The sequence below is a fragment of the Globicephala melas genome, chromosome 9 (assembly GCF_963455315.2).
Source record: "Globicephala melas chromosome 9, mGloMel1.2, whole genome shotgun sequence".
NCBI lineage: Eukaryota > Metazoa > Chordata > Mammalia > Artiodactyla > Delphinidae > Globicephala > Globicephala melas.
Window position 1 is genome coordinate 51645269 of NC_083322.1, and position 18151 is coordinate 51663419.

The following is an 18151-nucleotide window of genomic DNA, read 5'->3' on the forward strand; positions in this document are numbered from 1 at the left end:
AAACACTTGGGCTCTGAGATGGCACGCCATTTGCGCAAGATAAGTAGCTGAGCCACAATTTGAATCCAGATGTCTGACTCCAAATCCCTTGCATCCTGTTTGAAATGAAATTTCAGGAGTCCATCTGGCTTGGTTTTAGTCAATGCCAAGATCATCTTTTATTTTGATGACACTTATCAGACCCTGCTTGATAGGTATGTTATATATGAAAATATGATTAAATATGAAATGGAAACAATATTAGACACTATGTTCTAAAGTTTCCAGTTCTAAAATTCTGAAGTCATACTTTGCAGTTTAGGAAAATAAAAATATATTTTGGAATGACTGACAGATAGGCCAGAAGTGTAGGTGTGGCACTTGTGGTCTCTCGTAAGGTCTTTGATGTTGATTTTTCTGCATTTTAGTGCCCTTTTTGGTTTTCATTCCACAGCTTCTTGATCCTCCTGAGTGTGGCAATGGCTTCATTGAAACTGGAGAGGAGTGTGACTGTGGGACCCCGGCGGTAAGTCTCTGGGTGTTGGGATGATTTCTTTAGGTTGTTCGGGGTTATTCCAGGTTCACACACTGAAACATGAAGAGCAAGTGTTATGCCTAGAAATTTCATAAGATTTGTGGAAGAAAGATGCTTACTTTGAGGCTGTACATTGGTTTTAGAAAATATCCTGGTACTTTCAGGAAAATGACACCATTCTCTGACGTTTTGCAAATGTTTATATTCCTTAGGAATGTGTCCTTGAAGGAGCAGAGTGTTGTAAGAAATGCACCTTGACTCAAGACTCCCAGTGCAGTGATGGTCTTTGTTGTAAAAAGTGCAAGGTAAATAAATGTTGAGTAATAACCAGCTGAAAGAAAAGAGGACATATTTGATTAAATTGTTAAGGCTAGGTAAATATAAGCAAATAACAATAGTAAGACCTAACATTTGTTGAGTGACTAAGTGCCAGGTGCTTTACAGGAGCCTCACAAACTTTGTCAGGAGTAGTTACTATTTTTATTCCCATCTAACAGATGAGAACACAGAAGCTTGTAGTGATTAAGTAGTTTTCCCTGGGTCTTATACCAAGTCAGGAGCTAGGGCCTGAATGTTTGTAATCCCCAGAGTTTGTCCTCTCTCTACTGCCTCTCTGAGGAGCATGCACATTCAATGAAACCATTTAATGTGCTATCATATATATGTAATAACAATAATAAAAATCAAATGTAATATAATCTAAATGAAACTATTTTTTGAATGATGTGTTTCCTTTATTGTAAAGCCAAGTGGATATTCAATAGATCCTTCCCTTCTTGGTGCTCAGCTTGGTATATCTCTTGCATTAGCTGTTGAGGGAACAAAAGAAATCCCTTTAGACATTAAAACACCTTTCATGTGTTGTGCATGAGAGTTTAATGCATCGTTATCCACCTTGTCTGTTTTCATCCTCCCAACAGTATCCTATACCTGCCCGCAAATATTTAAGCCTCTACATCAAGACTACAGTTACTTGGGGCTTACCTTGCTCAAAGAAATCTATCTTTTTTCTCTTCTCATATAAAATCTGGTACAATATTCTACATTATTTCTGAGGTTCAATATCTTCCTCTCCCTCAGGTCTGTACATTTTATGGAGGCAGAGCCAGGCACTTACACTGTAATTGGTACAGGTCTTCAGTAAATAATTGTTGAATGAATGAATAAATATGCACAGCACTCTCTTACTGATTATTTGCTGATTGACTAACTTTAATGAGTTACGAGAGGGTGAAATATGAACCTATCATATTAAATACCCTACTGTGTGCCAGAAACTGTACTAAGCACTTTCAAATTATGTCATCCTATATCCATGTTTCATAACCCTGGCACTGTTGACATTTTTGGCCAGATAATTCTTCATTGTGAGGGTGTGTCTTACGTCTTGTAGGATATTTAGCAACATCCCTGACTTCTACCTACTAGTGGCCAGCAGCATCCTTCCAAATCACGACACCACAATGTCTTCAGACATTGCCACATGTCCTCTTGTTGAGACTGCTGTCTTAGATAATGCTCATGGCTACACTTTGGGGATGGGCATTAGTATCCAGATTTTTCCGATGAGCAGTGCCCGTCTCCAGGAAGTGAAATAACCTGCATAGGCTCCCTCAGCAGTAAGGAATAAATGTGCAGTTACATCCCACATTTGCTGGCAGCAATTTCTGTTGTTTCCACGTTACCACTGTGTCTCTGGCAGCGTTTTAATAGAAGCAAAGCGCAGGCAGAGATCTCTGAAAGCGCTCTCTAAAAAAGGAAGATTAAACCAAATGTTAAACAGACATTCTTTCATTTTGGCTACCTCAACTGTTTATTCTCTCAGTTCCACCAGCTGCTTTCCAGGGATCCCCAATCATTTATTTTAATTCTCAGTGTTTTAAGTCTGCCCATCCATAAAATGCATTTAATTATGCCATTTTTTTCTTGGATTTCTACAGTTAGACTCTTTGTGATATAATCATTGACAGGAACAAGTACAAAATAATAAAATTAAAATATACAATAAAATGGCAGGGTTAACTATCCCAGAATATAAGTTACAACTTTACCAGTCAAGTAAGATCTCTTCTGCCACTTTCTCTATACCACACCCTGACTCTCGTCCCTAAAGGAGTCAGGCAGAAGAGTGAATGGAAAGGAGGGAACGGAAGAACAAGATGAGAAATCATATGTATCTCTGTTTTCTTCTGTATGTATTTATAATAATGTATCTGTAAGTCAGAGTTGGCAAACACTTTCTGTAAAGGGCCAGATAGCAAATAGTTTAGGCTTTGTGGGTTATAAGGTCTCTGTTTCAGTTACTCAACTCTTTCTTTGAAAGCAGCCATCGAAAATACAGAAGTAAATGGGTGTGGTAGTGTTCCAATAAAACTTTATGTATAAAAACAGGTAGCCGGGCTTCCCTGGTGGCGCAGTGGTTGAGAGTCCGCCTGCCGATGCAGGAGACACAGGTTCGTGCCCCGGTCCAGGAAGATCCCGCATGCCGCGGAGGGGCTAGGACCGTGAGCCATGGCTGCTGAGCCTGCGAGTCCGGGGCCTGTGCTCCGCAATGGGAGAGGCCACAACAGTGAGAGGCCCGCGTACCGCAAAAAACAAACAAACAAACAAAAAACAAACAAAAAAAACAGGTAGCCAACCAAAGTTTGTCCTCAAACCATAATTTGGGGACTCATTGGTTATTTACTTCTTTACTCTTTTTCTCCTTTTATTTGTATGTAAATTCCAAGAGGGCAGGGATTTGGGTTGATCTATTTACTGCTTTATCCCAGCACTTAGAACAAGTTCTCCTTTACTATGCTTTCTTTCAGAGGTTTCCTGACAGTTCTTGAACATTTACACTCTCACATAAACTCTACCTTAAACCTGCTCGAACTTCTACCTCAGAAGTTCTAGAATTGTAGCTTGCACCAATCCCAAGGAGGAAGAGAACCAGAGTTTATGAAATTAACTTATCTTGCTTATTTCCTTATTTTTATGGCTTATGTACTCCCACTGAAATGTAAGTTCCTTGCCAGCAGGATTCTTGTGTTTTCTTCTCCACTGAGTCTCCAGTGGCTAGAGAGTCCCTAGCACATTTTAAGTGCCTAGCAAACACTTGGTGAATGAATGAATGAACACAAGTTTTGTTCTGATCTTCTGAAAAATGTCTGTTGAACTCCTGATTGCAGTTGGCAGTGTGCTGCTCATGTTCTATGGACAGCAGGAAACTGAAATGCCTGGAGGGTCGTGAACAAGGGAGAGAAGATGAAAGTTGTATGTGTGTGTGTGGTGTGTATGGATGGGTGGGGAGGGGTCCCGAATACTGTGTATGTTTGTGTGAGCAGAGATAAAAGCATGGAAGGATCCCTCCCCAAATAGTAACGTTTTGGAGCAGGAAAGAGAGTGGGATTAAAGAGGGAAGGAGAAGGATGATAATTTTATAGATCTCTTTGTTTTGTTATAATGAATACTCTTGCAATTTATGAATCCAACAAGCATAAAATTTAGTTGTACAACTCCCACACTTACAAAAAATACTTGAGTTGAAAACAGACCAAAAAACTCTCATACACAAATACAAATAATAGAAACATTAAGAAAGGAATAAGTGACCAAGCTATAGATCTGTATAAAAATTAGGCAGGAGAGAAGATGGTAAAGGAAAGCATGGGAGGAAACAGCTTTGCCAGAAAATCTAACTTTTACAATTCAGTCCAAAATGTAACTTCCAAATTCTTGGCTGATGAGGTAAAAAAGAAAAATATGATAAAGGTGCCAGTAAGAATGAAGGGTAAAGTGTAAATCCAAAAGCTCTTTGGAAGGAAGAATTACTAGAACTTGGACTGACTGTCCTTCTGGTACAGATGTACCATCAAGCACATCCTATTTTAACAAGATCTTGTAAGGCTTATGTGTGATGACTATGCAAATTACTTTATATGTGAGAAACTCTGAGAACAATTAAGTTGACATTTCATGCAGTAACTGTGGTTTTCACAGATTTCCATCTTAAACTAGTTTAAGCTATTCCTATCCAAAAAAATATTCATTTCTCTTTTTTTTTTTTCATTTCTCTTTTTTTAAAGATGATACTGTGAGAGTTTTTTTCCTTTGACAGCTTTGCACATTGATTTTTGTTCATTTTAGTTTCAGCCTATGGGAACTGTATGCCGTGAAGCAGTAAATGATTGTGATATTCGTGAAACATGCTCAGGAAATTCAAGCCAGGTAATTTACGAATAATTTCTCTAAACCTGATGGGGGAAAAGTAGGAGTATGTTTAGTGTGCTGACCCCCAGGTGAAATGGAAATGGACAAGATACTCATGTTTCTCTTTCATGTCAACTCTCACCCTCCTTTTATTAATTTTTTGAGAATTGAAGTTTCAGTAATCAAAGCTTGAGCAGATGTTCGGCGTGATTTTGTCTTAATGTTGAACTAATTTAAGACTGTATACATACGTGCCTTAACTATTTTGTTTTTGTTTAAAGTAGAGGGTAAAAGGCATTTGCTTTTTGTCTAGTTAGTGAAGGAGGAATCAAAGAGACTCTTTCTCTTCAGCTGGTTGAAACAGGAGTCAGCCAAGGCAGAGAGACCCACGAGGTATTGGGTTCTGAAAAGGGACCTGTCTTGACTCTTGTTTATCTGACAGAGGTTGCCACTAATAGCTGCTCTTCAATTTAATATCATTTAGTTGTCAATAGGGAGGATAGGGAAGTTGATAAACTTTGTCAGGGGTTCACAGATTTCAGTGTACATGTATGTAGGCAGTCCTTACTTTGCATATTAGTGCAGGAACACAAATGACCATGCAAGCTGAAACCACGTAAAGTTATTCTAGTAATCAATGGAAAAAGTTACGGTTGTTCTGCTATCTTTAAAAAATGTCAGATGATTAAAAACTCTCTTACTGTTGGTCTTAAATGAATAGGGAAACAAAAAAAAACCCTAACATTTATTTAGCATATTAAATTAAAACAGAAACACTGAAAATTATAGTATTTTATTTCTTTGTTAAAAAACTTACCAAGAGTAGTTTGAGCTGTGCTTACCTTCTCCTGGTCATAAACCTTATGACACTTGGTGAGCATCTTTTCTATGCCTTGTTGAATTGCCACACTCCTTTCTAAGTTTGTATCAGCTTTTGACATTTTATCCTTTGTGCTTTCAATGTCCTGAAATATCTCCAAGAGATGTGAAGTTGTGAACGGGAAGTTTTTGCTGAACAGTGGTATCAACATTCCATTCCCATAGTGATTTTTTTCTATCACACCATTTACATTTGACTTGAATTTCTCTTACAATGTCATCACTTTTCATTTCTTTGGTGCACTTTCATCTTTGTTGGCCAGTTTCCTCTTTCAATTATTCGATTTTGTAAGATGTCACGTGGTATCACCCAGAGAGAGAGAGGTGACAATCTACATTCTCTGTTGTCCGTGCATGAACTGAATGAACAGATGCTCAGCGAGCAATCACCAACAGACTTTGAAAGAAGTGACTAGATGGGTCATTGACTGTGATGGGCATCTCTTGTTTACCTAGTGATCAGTGGACTGAAGAGCTAGTAGCAAAGTTTGTACTTCATGCAATTACTCACAGTTAATCTGTTGTGGTAACTGAAATTGGAACTGTGTCCTTGGGGTACTGGTGTTGTTTAACAAAACCACGGTGAGTGAAATTCATGCTCTAGTGTGAGTGAAATTCATGCAAAATGAAGACTGCCCACATCTTTTTTTCTCTAGAGAAGAGGGATTCAGTAGTGGTATATCTACTTTAACCATTAAAAATGCTTTATTTTAAAGGTAGTCATCCTAAGAGATTAAAGATCTTTTGTGTAAAAGTACTTTCCTTTCCTACTATCTAATTAGCATTATGCTTCTAAGCTAACACCTAGTGATGACGGAGATACAGTGAATGGGCCCTGGGAATGAAAGTCTATTAGAGCAACTTCTTTGAAATGTGATTATATGATAAGCAGGGATTTTAAAAGAATTCTAAATCCGAAAATGATGTACGTACAAAGATGCTCCTGTTCCGTTGGTTGTAACAGCATAAATTGGAGATAGTTATAACTAAATATTTTAGTACATTGATTATATGGTTTGTTAGCTCAGGGCAATGTGTTACAGCTATCAAGATGATATCTTCAAAAAAGTTTATTATGACGTGAGGAAACTTGTATGATGAAAGTAAAGGGCTGAAACAGAATATAAAACATTATCTATAACTTGATTACCCTTATGTTTAAAAATATCATATCTTGGGCTTCCCTGGTGGCACAGTGGTTGAGAGTCCACCTGCAGATGCAGGGGACACGGGTTCGTGCCCCGGTCCGGGAAGATCCCACATGCCGTGGAGCGGCTGGGCCCGTGAGCCATGGCCGCTGAGCCTGCGTGTCCAGAGCCTGTGCTCCGCAACAGGAGAGGCCACAGCAGTGAGAGGCCCGCATACCGCAAAAAAAAAAAAAAAAATCACATTTTGTAGAAAATGGTAGAGGAAAAAAATGTACCAAAATATAAAAAATAGTTGTCTTTGGGTTGTAGGAAAATGAGAGACTTTAATTTTTCCTACTTTTTCACATTTTCTAACTTTTCTCAAATGAGTATGTAATTACTATAATGCTAGAAAAGAGGTATAATAAATTTTAAAATTACACTCTGTTTCTATCCACATAAGAATGCTTTGCAGTCTTTTCTGCAATTGCTACAAGGAAAGAAAAGGGGGTGGGTGGGCTCTAAAGCATGTCTTTTTCTAACATGTCCAGGGTAGACCTTTGCTTGAGAGTCATTTTAAGGGTAAGGGCGATGTTACTTCTCATGGTGAAAAAGAGGAAACCATACCTATGGCTCCATCTGTTGTCATCTTCCTTGCTTTTGTCTTGTGCTCTTGTTTTTCTTGCTCTGAGGAATAGTGTGTCTGTGTCATTGCTGAGTCATTGCTGTCAGTTCTTTTTATTTGTAAATAAGGATTTACAAATCAACTACTTTTGCCTCTGGTCGATCCATATTTTTAGGGGAAAGTGCACCAATTGTTACATTTCCTTTTGATTTCTCTTGATCTTGTTTGTTTTTATTTTCAGATGGTTTGGGAGACTATCCTATATTATCAGACTTTATTTTTAAAATGAAAATATTTATCAAGGGATTAGCTCATCTTGATATTTTGCTGTGCATTTGGTTCATACTTCTGTTTTCTTTTCCTAGTGTGCCCCCAATATTCATAAGATGGATGGTTATTCCTGTGATGGTGTCCAGGTAAGTTACTTCATCTTTACCTAAATGTTTCACGTGTACCAGCGTGAAAGAAATACTGAAGTCTTATCAAAGTAGGAAGATCATATTAAATGTTTTGTAATCAACTCTGAAGATAAAAGGCCTTTATAATACTCATCTACTAGTTTTCCTAGTCATATTTTCTTTTTCAGTTATCTGACAGAAGGGGACGTCGTGTCGCTAATGGGTATGCTTTTCCATTTTAGGGAATTTGCTTTGGAGGAAGATGTAAAACCAGGGATAGACAATGCAAATACATCTGGGGGCAAAGTGAGTAAATAGTATGGCTTGATCCTTTTCAAAGTATGGTATCTGGCCCAAAGACATGTGAGCTGGAAATAATTTTTCAACTACTTTATGACTAGGGGATTTTCAAAGCCACTGCAGGTCTTAGCAGGGGCACTTTTGTGGAAATTAGAGAAAAGCACCTTCTTTGAGAAGATACAGCTCCACACCTCTTGGCTAGCTGGCAGTGTCTTTGGACAGAAAGTGTCTTTGCTTCCAGGCAGGTAAAGTCCACTCTAGTGCATGCAGCTTGGAGAATAGAGCAAACCTGGGTTTTAGCTCCTCTTATGCTGCCTTTAGCATCCTTAGGCAAAACCCATCAACCACATGGAATGGACATGGACCCTTGGATAAGAACTGTAGCATTTTAGCTAGAATTGCTTTTTCTTCCTTAACTCTCTTTCTTAAACTCCAGCTGGTTTTACTAGTTATAGGTGAATTTCTGTTGAGGTATTTCTGCCATATCATAAAGATATTTTAATGTTATTTCTTTCAAAATTCATCAGATTTTCAGGGGGAAACATATAACATTTATATCTAAAACATATTTAACTTGAATGTATATTTAAATGTGATATATTTTCCAGAAGTATTACTGGCCCTTTTGAAAGCAGTTTTTGTTTTAAACTCTTCCGAGAGATGATTTGTATTAGAAAGCAAGCTATAAATATAATGATAATCCTTAATTGTCACAAACAGTGGCTATAATCCTTTTGGGAGGGGAAGTGTATGCTCTCTTTGGAACAACTAGAGAAACATGGGGATGGGAGAAAAATTTAGTTATGTAGGTTTATGCTCTGGACAAAGAAATATGGTTTGTGCTTCTTCCCCTTAAGAAAAATTAGTGGCTGACAGCAAGAAGTAGGAAAAGAAACTACCAATATAATTAGTTTAAAATATATCTATATATACATACCGACAATCATCTTTGAGTAATTTGCAAAAGTCGTTTTGATCTAACTCTTGGATGGCTCCATCTATCAACCTTGGCTTTAGCAAAAATAATCCTGACAAAGATGCTGACATGACTTAAAAATGTGATTTGACTTTCAGAGATTTAACCGGAATTCAAGTTTGTTTAAAAGTAGAGTAACATTTTTCGATAGCTGTTAAGAATTAATAAACAAGGTGGAAATACTGCTGTATCTTGAATCTTTAATTATAGTACATCACTCGTTTAATAAAATTGTCTTTATGATTCATAAAACTTGCTGAGTGAGAAATTCGTGCTTTATATTTGGCACTGAGATTAAAGCATTGAGTATTTATTCAATGAAATATTTGGTAGCATCTTCCCCTAATGACTGGCCAAATTCTGAGGAGTGTTATTCTTAGAACCTATAGCCTGAGTCCTGTCAAAGATCTAAATAGATTTGTTTTCCAAGTTTCAAAGGAGCAGTTGTGAAAAATGTACCTGAGTGATGGATGCTTTTGATATAGGGAACTCTTGTGAACCATAGCTACAATTTTTGGAACTGATAACATTGTAGTGAAGGAGAGTCCGTCGTGCGTGTTTTCCCCTTACTGCTGACATGCTGAACAACTCATGTGGTGTATCTCTCACTGATAGAAAACTCTATTCTGCTTCAGAGGTGACAGCATCAGACAAATACTGCTATGAGAAACTGAATATTGAAGGCACCGAGAAGGGTAACTGTGGGAAAGACAAAGACACATGGATACAGTGCAACAAACGGTGAGATGGAGAAATTAGCTAGAGTTTATACCTCAGTTGCAGGCACTACTTTTTGAACGACCAGGACTTTCCTGTTTTCTGCATCCTGTAAAGCATTCTCTTCACCTCATCTCTTCCCACAGTTCCAGCATCACCTTTGCAGAAAGCTCCCAAATCTTAACACGCGTTCTGACCTCTCCCCTAAGGCTCAGGCCATGCCTATAGCTGCCTCAGGACTTTCTCACCTAGAAGGCACCTGTCAGCATCTCAAAGGCAACAAAAATGAAAGCCAACAGAATATGTCCTCAGTGCTGGTAGATTGAATTAACTGGCTCTGACTTTTATAAAGGCCTATTTTGCCAAAGGTCTTAATATCTCACTGTCCTTCTGTCTAGAAGCCTCAGGGTGATCCCTGATGCCACCTGCCCTCTGGCTCCTTGTCCAAATGCCCAATCATGTTCATTATTCTCTTTTACTCCTCTACCCTTTGCCTTTAATTCATCCCTTCATTTCTACTTCTATTGTATTACCCCAACTAAGACCTATATCAACCCTACAACTATTACAACAGCCTGTTACTAGTTTTCAATGCCAGCAGTCTCTAGCATGCTCCCATCAGAATAATCTTTTCCTGAATCTTTTTGACCATGTCAAAAATTCTTTGTTCAAATTTCACTGGTTCCACATACCTAATTAATAGTAAGAATAATACCCAACATCTATTGAATGCGCACTATGCGTTAAGCACTGTATTACACTTTACATAACCTATATCATCTAATCTTTACGGCAGTTTGCCCTGTTTTATGGAGGAGAAAACTGAGACACAGTTAATTAATTTGACCAAGGTCATGTAACTAGGATATAACAGAAGCAGAATTAGAATTCCAGCAGTCTGATTTTAGAGCTCCCTCTTAACCACTTTGCTGAATGTCGTACTGTCTTGCTTAACAAACAAAATCGAACCTTAGCTTGGCTCTGTACCTCTTCCTCAATTTGGCCCCAACCTACATATTTTGTTTTTTCTGCTCTTCCAAAGTCTAGCAAACCTGGCTATTTCTAATACATTTTATTGTCCTACCTCCACGCCTGTGTGTGTGCTATTCATTCCTTAGGAAGCACCCTCTATACTCACTCCTTTATCAGCCAAAAATTTAGCCATCCTCAAAGTCCCGCTTGGACAATGCTCTCTCTGTAAATTATTTCTGGATTTACTCTGAAAATAAATCCTCTCCCTATTCTCCACTGAACTCCCACAGCCCTTTGTACTATTTTTATGGCCCTTTTTGCCAACTCTATGTTTTATAATTGTTTAATGTATATGATTCTCTTCTCATGCAGAGTATAATTTCCTTGGGGATAAAAATCATGTCTAATTTTTTTATATATCCTAAAGTATTTAGTAAACTCCAACAAAAAAATGTTCAGTGCATATCTCTTCTATGTTAAGAAAGCATTTTCATTTATGATAGATATAATAAAATGATATAAGTTTAAAAAAATATTTTTCAAGAATGAAATAATACATATTTTTCTGTGTTGGTGATAGATACAAGTCTTAATTTTTCTCTTTTTCTATCTGATAAAGCCTAATATTTCCATATATAGTCTTGCTGGCCTGCTAATCAGTCTTTGTAAGATATTTATTAGAACATGTGTTTATCATTATTCTATTAACAATTAAAATGTGTTAAATATAGAGAATAAGTAAGATAGTATTTAGCACAAATGAAAATATTTTACAAGTTAAACTAGAATTGTATGTGATAGCTGGGGGAGTAGTGACATATATTGAAAAAGGGATCATGAGCCTATGTTGTTGAGAATCTACAAAGTATATGAAATGTGTAATCTCTTCTTTAATTCTGGTGCCACAGGTTGAAGAAAGCACTGTATTCTAAAAGAATACTCATCCAAAGATCATTCATTCACTTATCAAATATTTTTATAAATGTTTTAGTATATCCAGTGATGTGTTATGGGGAAAGAGATTTGGATATTAAAAAAGTCTATTTCATGGGTAATTTCCTTTAGATAAATACTAAATGGACAATAAAGGAAAGGCTAGAACACAGTTGGGATTTTGGTGCACCAACAAGAGTTTCAGAGAAGACACTTTTTAAAGCAGGGGTAAACTAATTTGATCTCATTTTATTTTGCTTATAATTGGAGGAAATAGTATTGTTGATAAAAAACAAATGCTAAAATTAGATAAGGTTATTGTTCTAACTTTACGTTATGTCTTTGGAGAAAGAAGTAAAGTAAATACTTCATACTTTTTTGACACAGGGATGTGCTTTGTGGTTACCTTTTGTGTACGAACATTGGTAATATCCCGAGGCTTGGAGAACTCGATGGTGAAATCACATCTACTTTAGTTGTACAGCAGGCAAGAACATTAAACTGCAGGTAATGGTCTAACCATTCTATGAGAACATTAGTCATCTTATTTCCCAGGAATGTAGCTTAGGATTGCTTCTGTTTTCAGTCCATGTGTATGTTAGTAAGATGAAATGGACTCTAGTCCATAGAGGTGATTAAGGAAATCCTGACAGAAAAGATACGAAAAGAAGAGAATTAGTTGACTGCGGAATGTTATATGGTGGCGAGAGTTATGTTTAATTGGTCAGTAAAATCTTTCAGGGTTTAGTTTGCATTTCATTCTTACTAAGGGAAATGAAAGAGGATTTCTGGGTAAAATCAGTAGATTAAATATATGCATCTTCTTTTGCTCCCTTCTGAAATCCCACTAAAATGACACCAAATGGATCTTTTTTAGAATTCATTTATCCACAGGGAAGCAGAGAAAGGGAGGGGAAACAACAGCAACAAAATTTTGGAACGTGGAGAGCAAATAGATGTGTGGTAGATGATTATCAAAACTAAGACAAATATACGGTATCGCTTATATGTGGAATCTAAAAAAAGGGTACAAATGAACTTATTTGCAAAACAGAAGTAGAGTCACAGATGTAGAAAACAAACTTATGATTACCAGGGGGTAAGAGGGAGAGGAGGGATAAATTGGGAGACTGGAGTTGACATATACATGCTACTATATATAAAAAATAGAGGGCTTCCCTGGTGGTGCAGTGGTTGGGAGTCCGCCTGCCGATGCAGGGGACACGGGTTCGTGCCCCGATCCGGGAGGATCCCACATGCCGCGGAGCAGCTGGACCTGTGAGCCATGGCCGCTGAGCCTGTGTGTCTGGAGCCTGTGCTCCACAACAGGAGAGGCTGCAACAGTGAGAGGCCTGCGTACTGCCAAAAAAAAAAAAAAAATAGAGAACTAATAAGAACCTACTATATAGCACAGAGAACTCTACTCAATACTCTGTAATGGCCCATATGGGAAAAGAATCTAAAAAAGAGTGGATATATGTATAACTGATTCACTTTGCTGTACACTAACACAACACTGTAAATCAACTGTACACCAATTAAAAATAAAATAAAATAGATAAACAACAAACAAACAAACAAAAACTAAGAAAGCTGAAGTCCTAAGTCAGTAATGGGGAAAACCAAGAAATAACCCGATACCTACTGTCAGTCCCGAAAAGCTCAAAAATGGGCAGTGTCATCTTCTTCTGGAAGAGAGAGTAAACGAGTTGGAGATTGGGAAAGGAGCTAAAATAAAGAAGATAGGTGAAGGCTGTTAGAGAAGCTGCTAGATCCACAGATTGCTTCCCTGACTCAGCTAAACTGGGGATTGCTCACCCTCCCATGAAAGATTTGAGCGTTACAGTCTGCAAAAAATAAAACAGAAGGTTTCCAAACTGAAGGACAGCAGGAAATATCAATATCAGAGTTGTATAGAAGTGGTCCAGCCTCATTGGTATTCAGTCAGAAAGTCCTAGAATTTCTAATCATCTGTCTGGTTCCCCAACTCAAATATGAGCAGATTATCAGATTTGTGAAGAAAGACTCTAACATGAAAAAAGAGAGAGAGAGGGAGAGAAACCGACAACAGAAAATACAGCAACCAGCTATCAACATTTATCAGAGATAAGACATTTCTATCATGAAACAAGAATAGAGTGCTATTTTTAAAAATGGGGAACATTAAGAAAAGAAAAGAAAGGCTGTTGGAAATTAAAAACACGATGGCAGAAATTAAATTCAATAGTTGAAATTATCTCCCAGAAAATAGGGCAAAGAGGCAAAGAAAGGGAACGTAGAGCAAAGCTCCCCATTTTGGAATGGAAATAATAAAGAACAGAGAAAACAGCAGGGAGGAAATTAGCAATGAGTACCTCCAAGAGAATTATCTAGAACTGCTGGACTTGAATTTCCATATTGCCAGGCTCACCAAGTGCAAGGTGCAATGAGCGAAATTAGAGACACATCAAAACTTATCGTTAGGAAATTTCAGAACCTTAGGACAAAGAAAAAGATCCCAACTGTTTCCAGAGAGGAAAGAAAGAAAGGATCAGGCATTAGAATGGTTTAGGGTCTATCAACAAGAGCCCTGGGATCCAGAAGACAATGGAGAAAATGATTTCCAAACTAGAATTCTGTACCCAGGCAAAATATGAATCAAGTGTGAGGGTAGAAAATAAAGTCACATTTAAATACGCAAGTTTCCCCCGAGTTTACTCCCCTATGTCCTTTCTCAGGAAGCTATTAGAAATTGTGCTGCACCAAAATGAAGAAGTAAACTAAGAAAGAAACACAGGGAATTTAGGAAACAAGATACTCACCATGGAGAGAGATATGGCAATCCTCCAATGAATCGTGAGGGGAAATCCAAGATGTCCAGCTCTGAACCATTTACAGGAGCGGAGCCAACCAAATCAGATAGGAGCAGAGGAAACTTCAGGTGGAAACTCCAGGAGAGATTATTTCAGGAAGGTGAACTGATGTTCAGACACATCTTAAGTGGAGATTTTGACAGCAGAATTGGACTAGTTTTGAGGTAGTGATACTTCAACAAACAAATAAGAGACTTGCTAATCTGAGGGAAAACAAAAAGTTGTACAAGGAAAAGAAAGGGGTTTAATTATGGCGTACTATATCACTCAACTAAATAACATTTACATAATCATAATAATGCACAATTTGTTATTGATTTAACTATTGATCAACAAAATATGTGATGGAAGGTAGGGGAGAGAAGAATTCTCAAATTCCATAGAGAGAAGTCAATTGATAATACTTAAAATGGAAAAATTAAAAATAGTGATACAAACTCATTATTTAAAGATATGTACATAAAAAACAAATGAGTCAATTAAGAGTAGAAACTGGTTTCCTTCAGGGAGGGAAATACGGAGCAGTAGGGGGCAGTGGATCACTTTATTGCATTTTAAAAACCAATTTGTCTCCATGTGCATGCATAATTTTGCTAAAAATAAAAAGAATGGAGATTTTTATAGTAGCACTGACATGGTACCATATGCATAAATTGATTATGAATATACATTTTCATTTCCCATCCTGTTTATTTATTTATTTTTATCCTGTTTATTTTTTTTTCCTGTATATGTGGGCTTGCTATTTTAAATAGCTGTTGCAGTAGTATAGTCTTCTCAAATATACAGTTGATCCTTGAACAACACTGGTTTGAACTATGAGGGTCCACTTTTACGTGGATTTTTTTCAATAAATATGTGCTACAGCACTACACAACTCCCCATTGGTTGAATCTGTGGACGTGGAACTTGGATTTCCGACTGCGGGGGGGGGCGTGGCACTCCGAAACCCCACCTGTTCAAAGGTCAGCTGTAATTTGTTAATAGAACAATCTTTTTTGGGAAATGTAAACCCAAACCAAAAATTCTCATCCTTGTTTGAAATATATTTGACATCTTGAAACCTACTTATTTATCAAGTCAAATGCTAGTAATAATGGCTTACTTGACTTGTACGTGATAGCCAAGGCAAAATGATAAAACCATTTCAATTCAGGCCCTTGTTATAATAATTATGTTTAAATCTTAAGATATATCAGTATCTCTGAAAGGAATTAGATCAAAAGATTCAATTTCTGTCTCCATTTAAAGGTTGAAAATGTTTATGCTACTGTTTTTTATTAGTAATAAAGAGAAAATAGAGAAAGTGATATTGCATACTTTTAAGTTTTTAAGCATGTTCTCAAGATGAATGAATTCACGGAATCCCATTTTCTTTTTGCTCTCCATTTATTTTTAGTGGTGGGCATGTTAAGCTTGACGAAGATGTAGACCTTGGCTATGTGGAAGATGGGACACCTTGTGGTCCCCAAATGATGTGCTTAGAACACAGGTGTCTTCCTGTGGCTTCCTTCAACTTTAGTACTTGTTTAAGCACTAAAGAAGGCACTGTTTGTTCAGGAAATGGAGTAAGTATTCAGTACCTCACCATAGAGAACTATTCAGTCCTTTTATATCACAGAAACAGACAAAACCCTAAACTGCTTATTTCTGTAATGATCGAAAACATGCTTGTCCATGTTTCTCTAGCTGGTATGTGAACCGTCATGTGGTCATAGTCATTTGAATATGTCTGCCGTGTAATCTGTGAAAGCCTGGGGATATGAAAAACTTTAATGTTCCTGACCAAATTCTTCCATCTTCCTCTCCTATTAGGTTAAATTGATCTTTAATATAATGCTAGTTTTCTACAAGTGACTTAGGAGACAAATTTTAACAAACTATAATGGGATAAAAAAGGGAGTGCAAAGCAGGGGCAATGGCCACAATATTTAACAACTGGTATGATCCAGGCACTGACTGGTTAGAACAGACCATAAGTAACTGCCTTGGCCACAACAGTAGGTACCTGCTGAGGATAACTTCTAGAAATAGAAGCAGAATAATTAAGGAAATGTTTCTCAGAAATAAATGGAAAGAATGGTGGTATTTAAAAGACCAAATTCTATATGTTAAGTCATATATCTGATAATGTAGGTCCTATATAAGTAAATTTATAGGTTAAATAAACATGCTCTATTAGTGATTCCAGTTTTGACATTTTCAGTTAGGAATTCGTACACTAACGAAAACTTCCTGTTCTTTTTCTTTTGGCATGTGCTATGATTTTCTTTTTATTCTCCTTCTGGATTCTTTGCTTAAACTGGTTATACTATCCAGTTGAGGTAAAGGACCCCTGTCCTGGAATTGTAAGCCTTCAATCCTGGTCATTCCATGTATATCCCTAAGGGATATGCCAAGAATTTCCTTAGGGAGGTATTAGTAATTGTTACTTTTTGCCAAAGGATAGGGATTCTGATGGCACAGGAGAATAGAGAAGACATGTAGTAAGTTGTTCTGCTCCTATAAAGAGATCTGCTAAGCCTTCTTTCCTTAATAATGAAGAGGATGCTAGGGAGAGATGCTTTTTGGGGGGATGGGAGAAAAGAATAATGGAATTCTTTCTTGATCATTGTGCTAATGAATAACTGTATCTTATTCATCTAGAAGTCCTGAGTGTGAAACACAGTTGTGTCAATTAACTATTTGTTTAAGGAATGAGTAAATGAGTGATAGACACAAGTAAATCAGGTGGCAAAGAGCATCCAATAATTTTTAATAATTATGCATAATTATTATAAAGGTTATATTCTATGTATTTTTAATATAACTGTATATGTGACAGAAATTAAAATGAGAAATACAGTAGATATTCTCTATATAGTATACATCATGTAGGTTAACAGTATGGGCTTGGAATCAGTCTGAGTTTAAATCCCAGCTCTACTCCTTACTAACTGGGTGAGATTGGGCAAACTACTTAGCCTCTCTGTGACTCACTTTCTTCCTCTGTAAAATGGGAATAATAATATTGCCTAGTTTACAGGATTGTTGTGAAGAACCAATGAATTAACACCTGTAACTTATATGTAATACTTAAAACGATCCTTGTGACATAGTGTCCAATAACATTAGCTATGACGGGGTTTATTATGATCATTGTACATCGGTGTCACTGTTCTCGTCACTATGTCACTGGTGCTGTTGTATGATATGGAAACATACTTGGAGAAACCAGTTGGCCTCGTTATGGTCTGTTGAAAAGATAGTGGTGAAGTGGGGTCTCAAACCCAGGCCTTTTTTTTTCTTCCTGCATGTTTGTTAATCTGCAGAAATTTGCTAATCTGAATTAATTTGAAATCTGCACTTTGTTAATCATATTTTATAGTTACATTTAGATCTGCATGTATGTTGTCTTCTGGCAAATTCAAGCAGACAAAAGACAAACCTATCCAGTCAAAATCTGTCTCCTGAAGCGCTTCTCTGATCTTAACCCTAACTGAATTCTCTCCTACTTCCCACTCCTTTCAAAGTTGCTTTAAATCATAGGATCTTAGGTATAGATTCTGTTTCCTGGCTATATAAATGAAGACATTATTGTCTGATAATTTTTAAAAATTTGGTGCCATTTTATGTGAATTTTTTCCCTAGGTTCTGTTTGAGGGAATTCTCAGTTTCCATCACCCTG

General features: G+C 37.1%; 1 protein-coding gene across 20 annotated transcripts in view; it reads left to right on the plus strand.

The window, feature by feature from the left end:
• The window catches only part of ADAM22 (ADAM metallopeptidase domain 22), a 242910-nt gene that overhangs the window by 185999 nt on the left and 38760 nt on the right, over positions 1-18151 (plus strand). For all 20 annotated transcript variants that reach the window (XM_060304530.1, XM_060304528.1, XM_060304534.1 and 17 more), the window contains exons 16-23: positions 434-505; positions 727-819; positions 4643-4723; positions 7702-7752; positions 7977-8040; positions 9646-9751; positions 12020-12139; positions 15884-16052. In XM_060304530.1, the coding sequence (XP_060160513.1) occupies positions 434-505; positions 727-819; positions 4643-4723; positions 7702-7752; positions 7977-8040; positions 9646-9751; positions 12020-12139; positions 15884-16052 (756 nt within the window). The remainder of the gene's footprint in view (positions 1-433; positions 506-726; positions 820-4642; positions 4724-7701; positions 7753-7976; positions 8041-9645; positions 9752-12019; positions 12140-15883; positions 16053-18151) is intronic.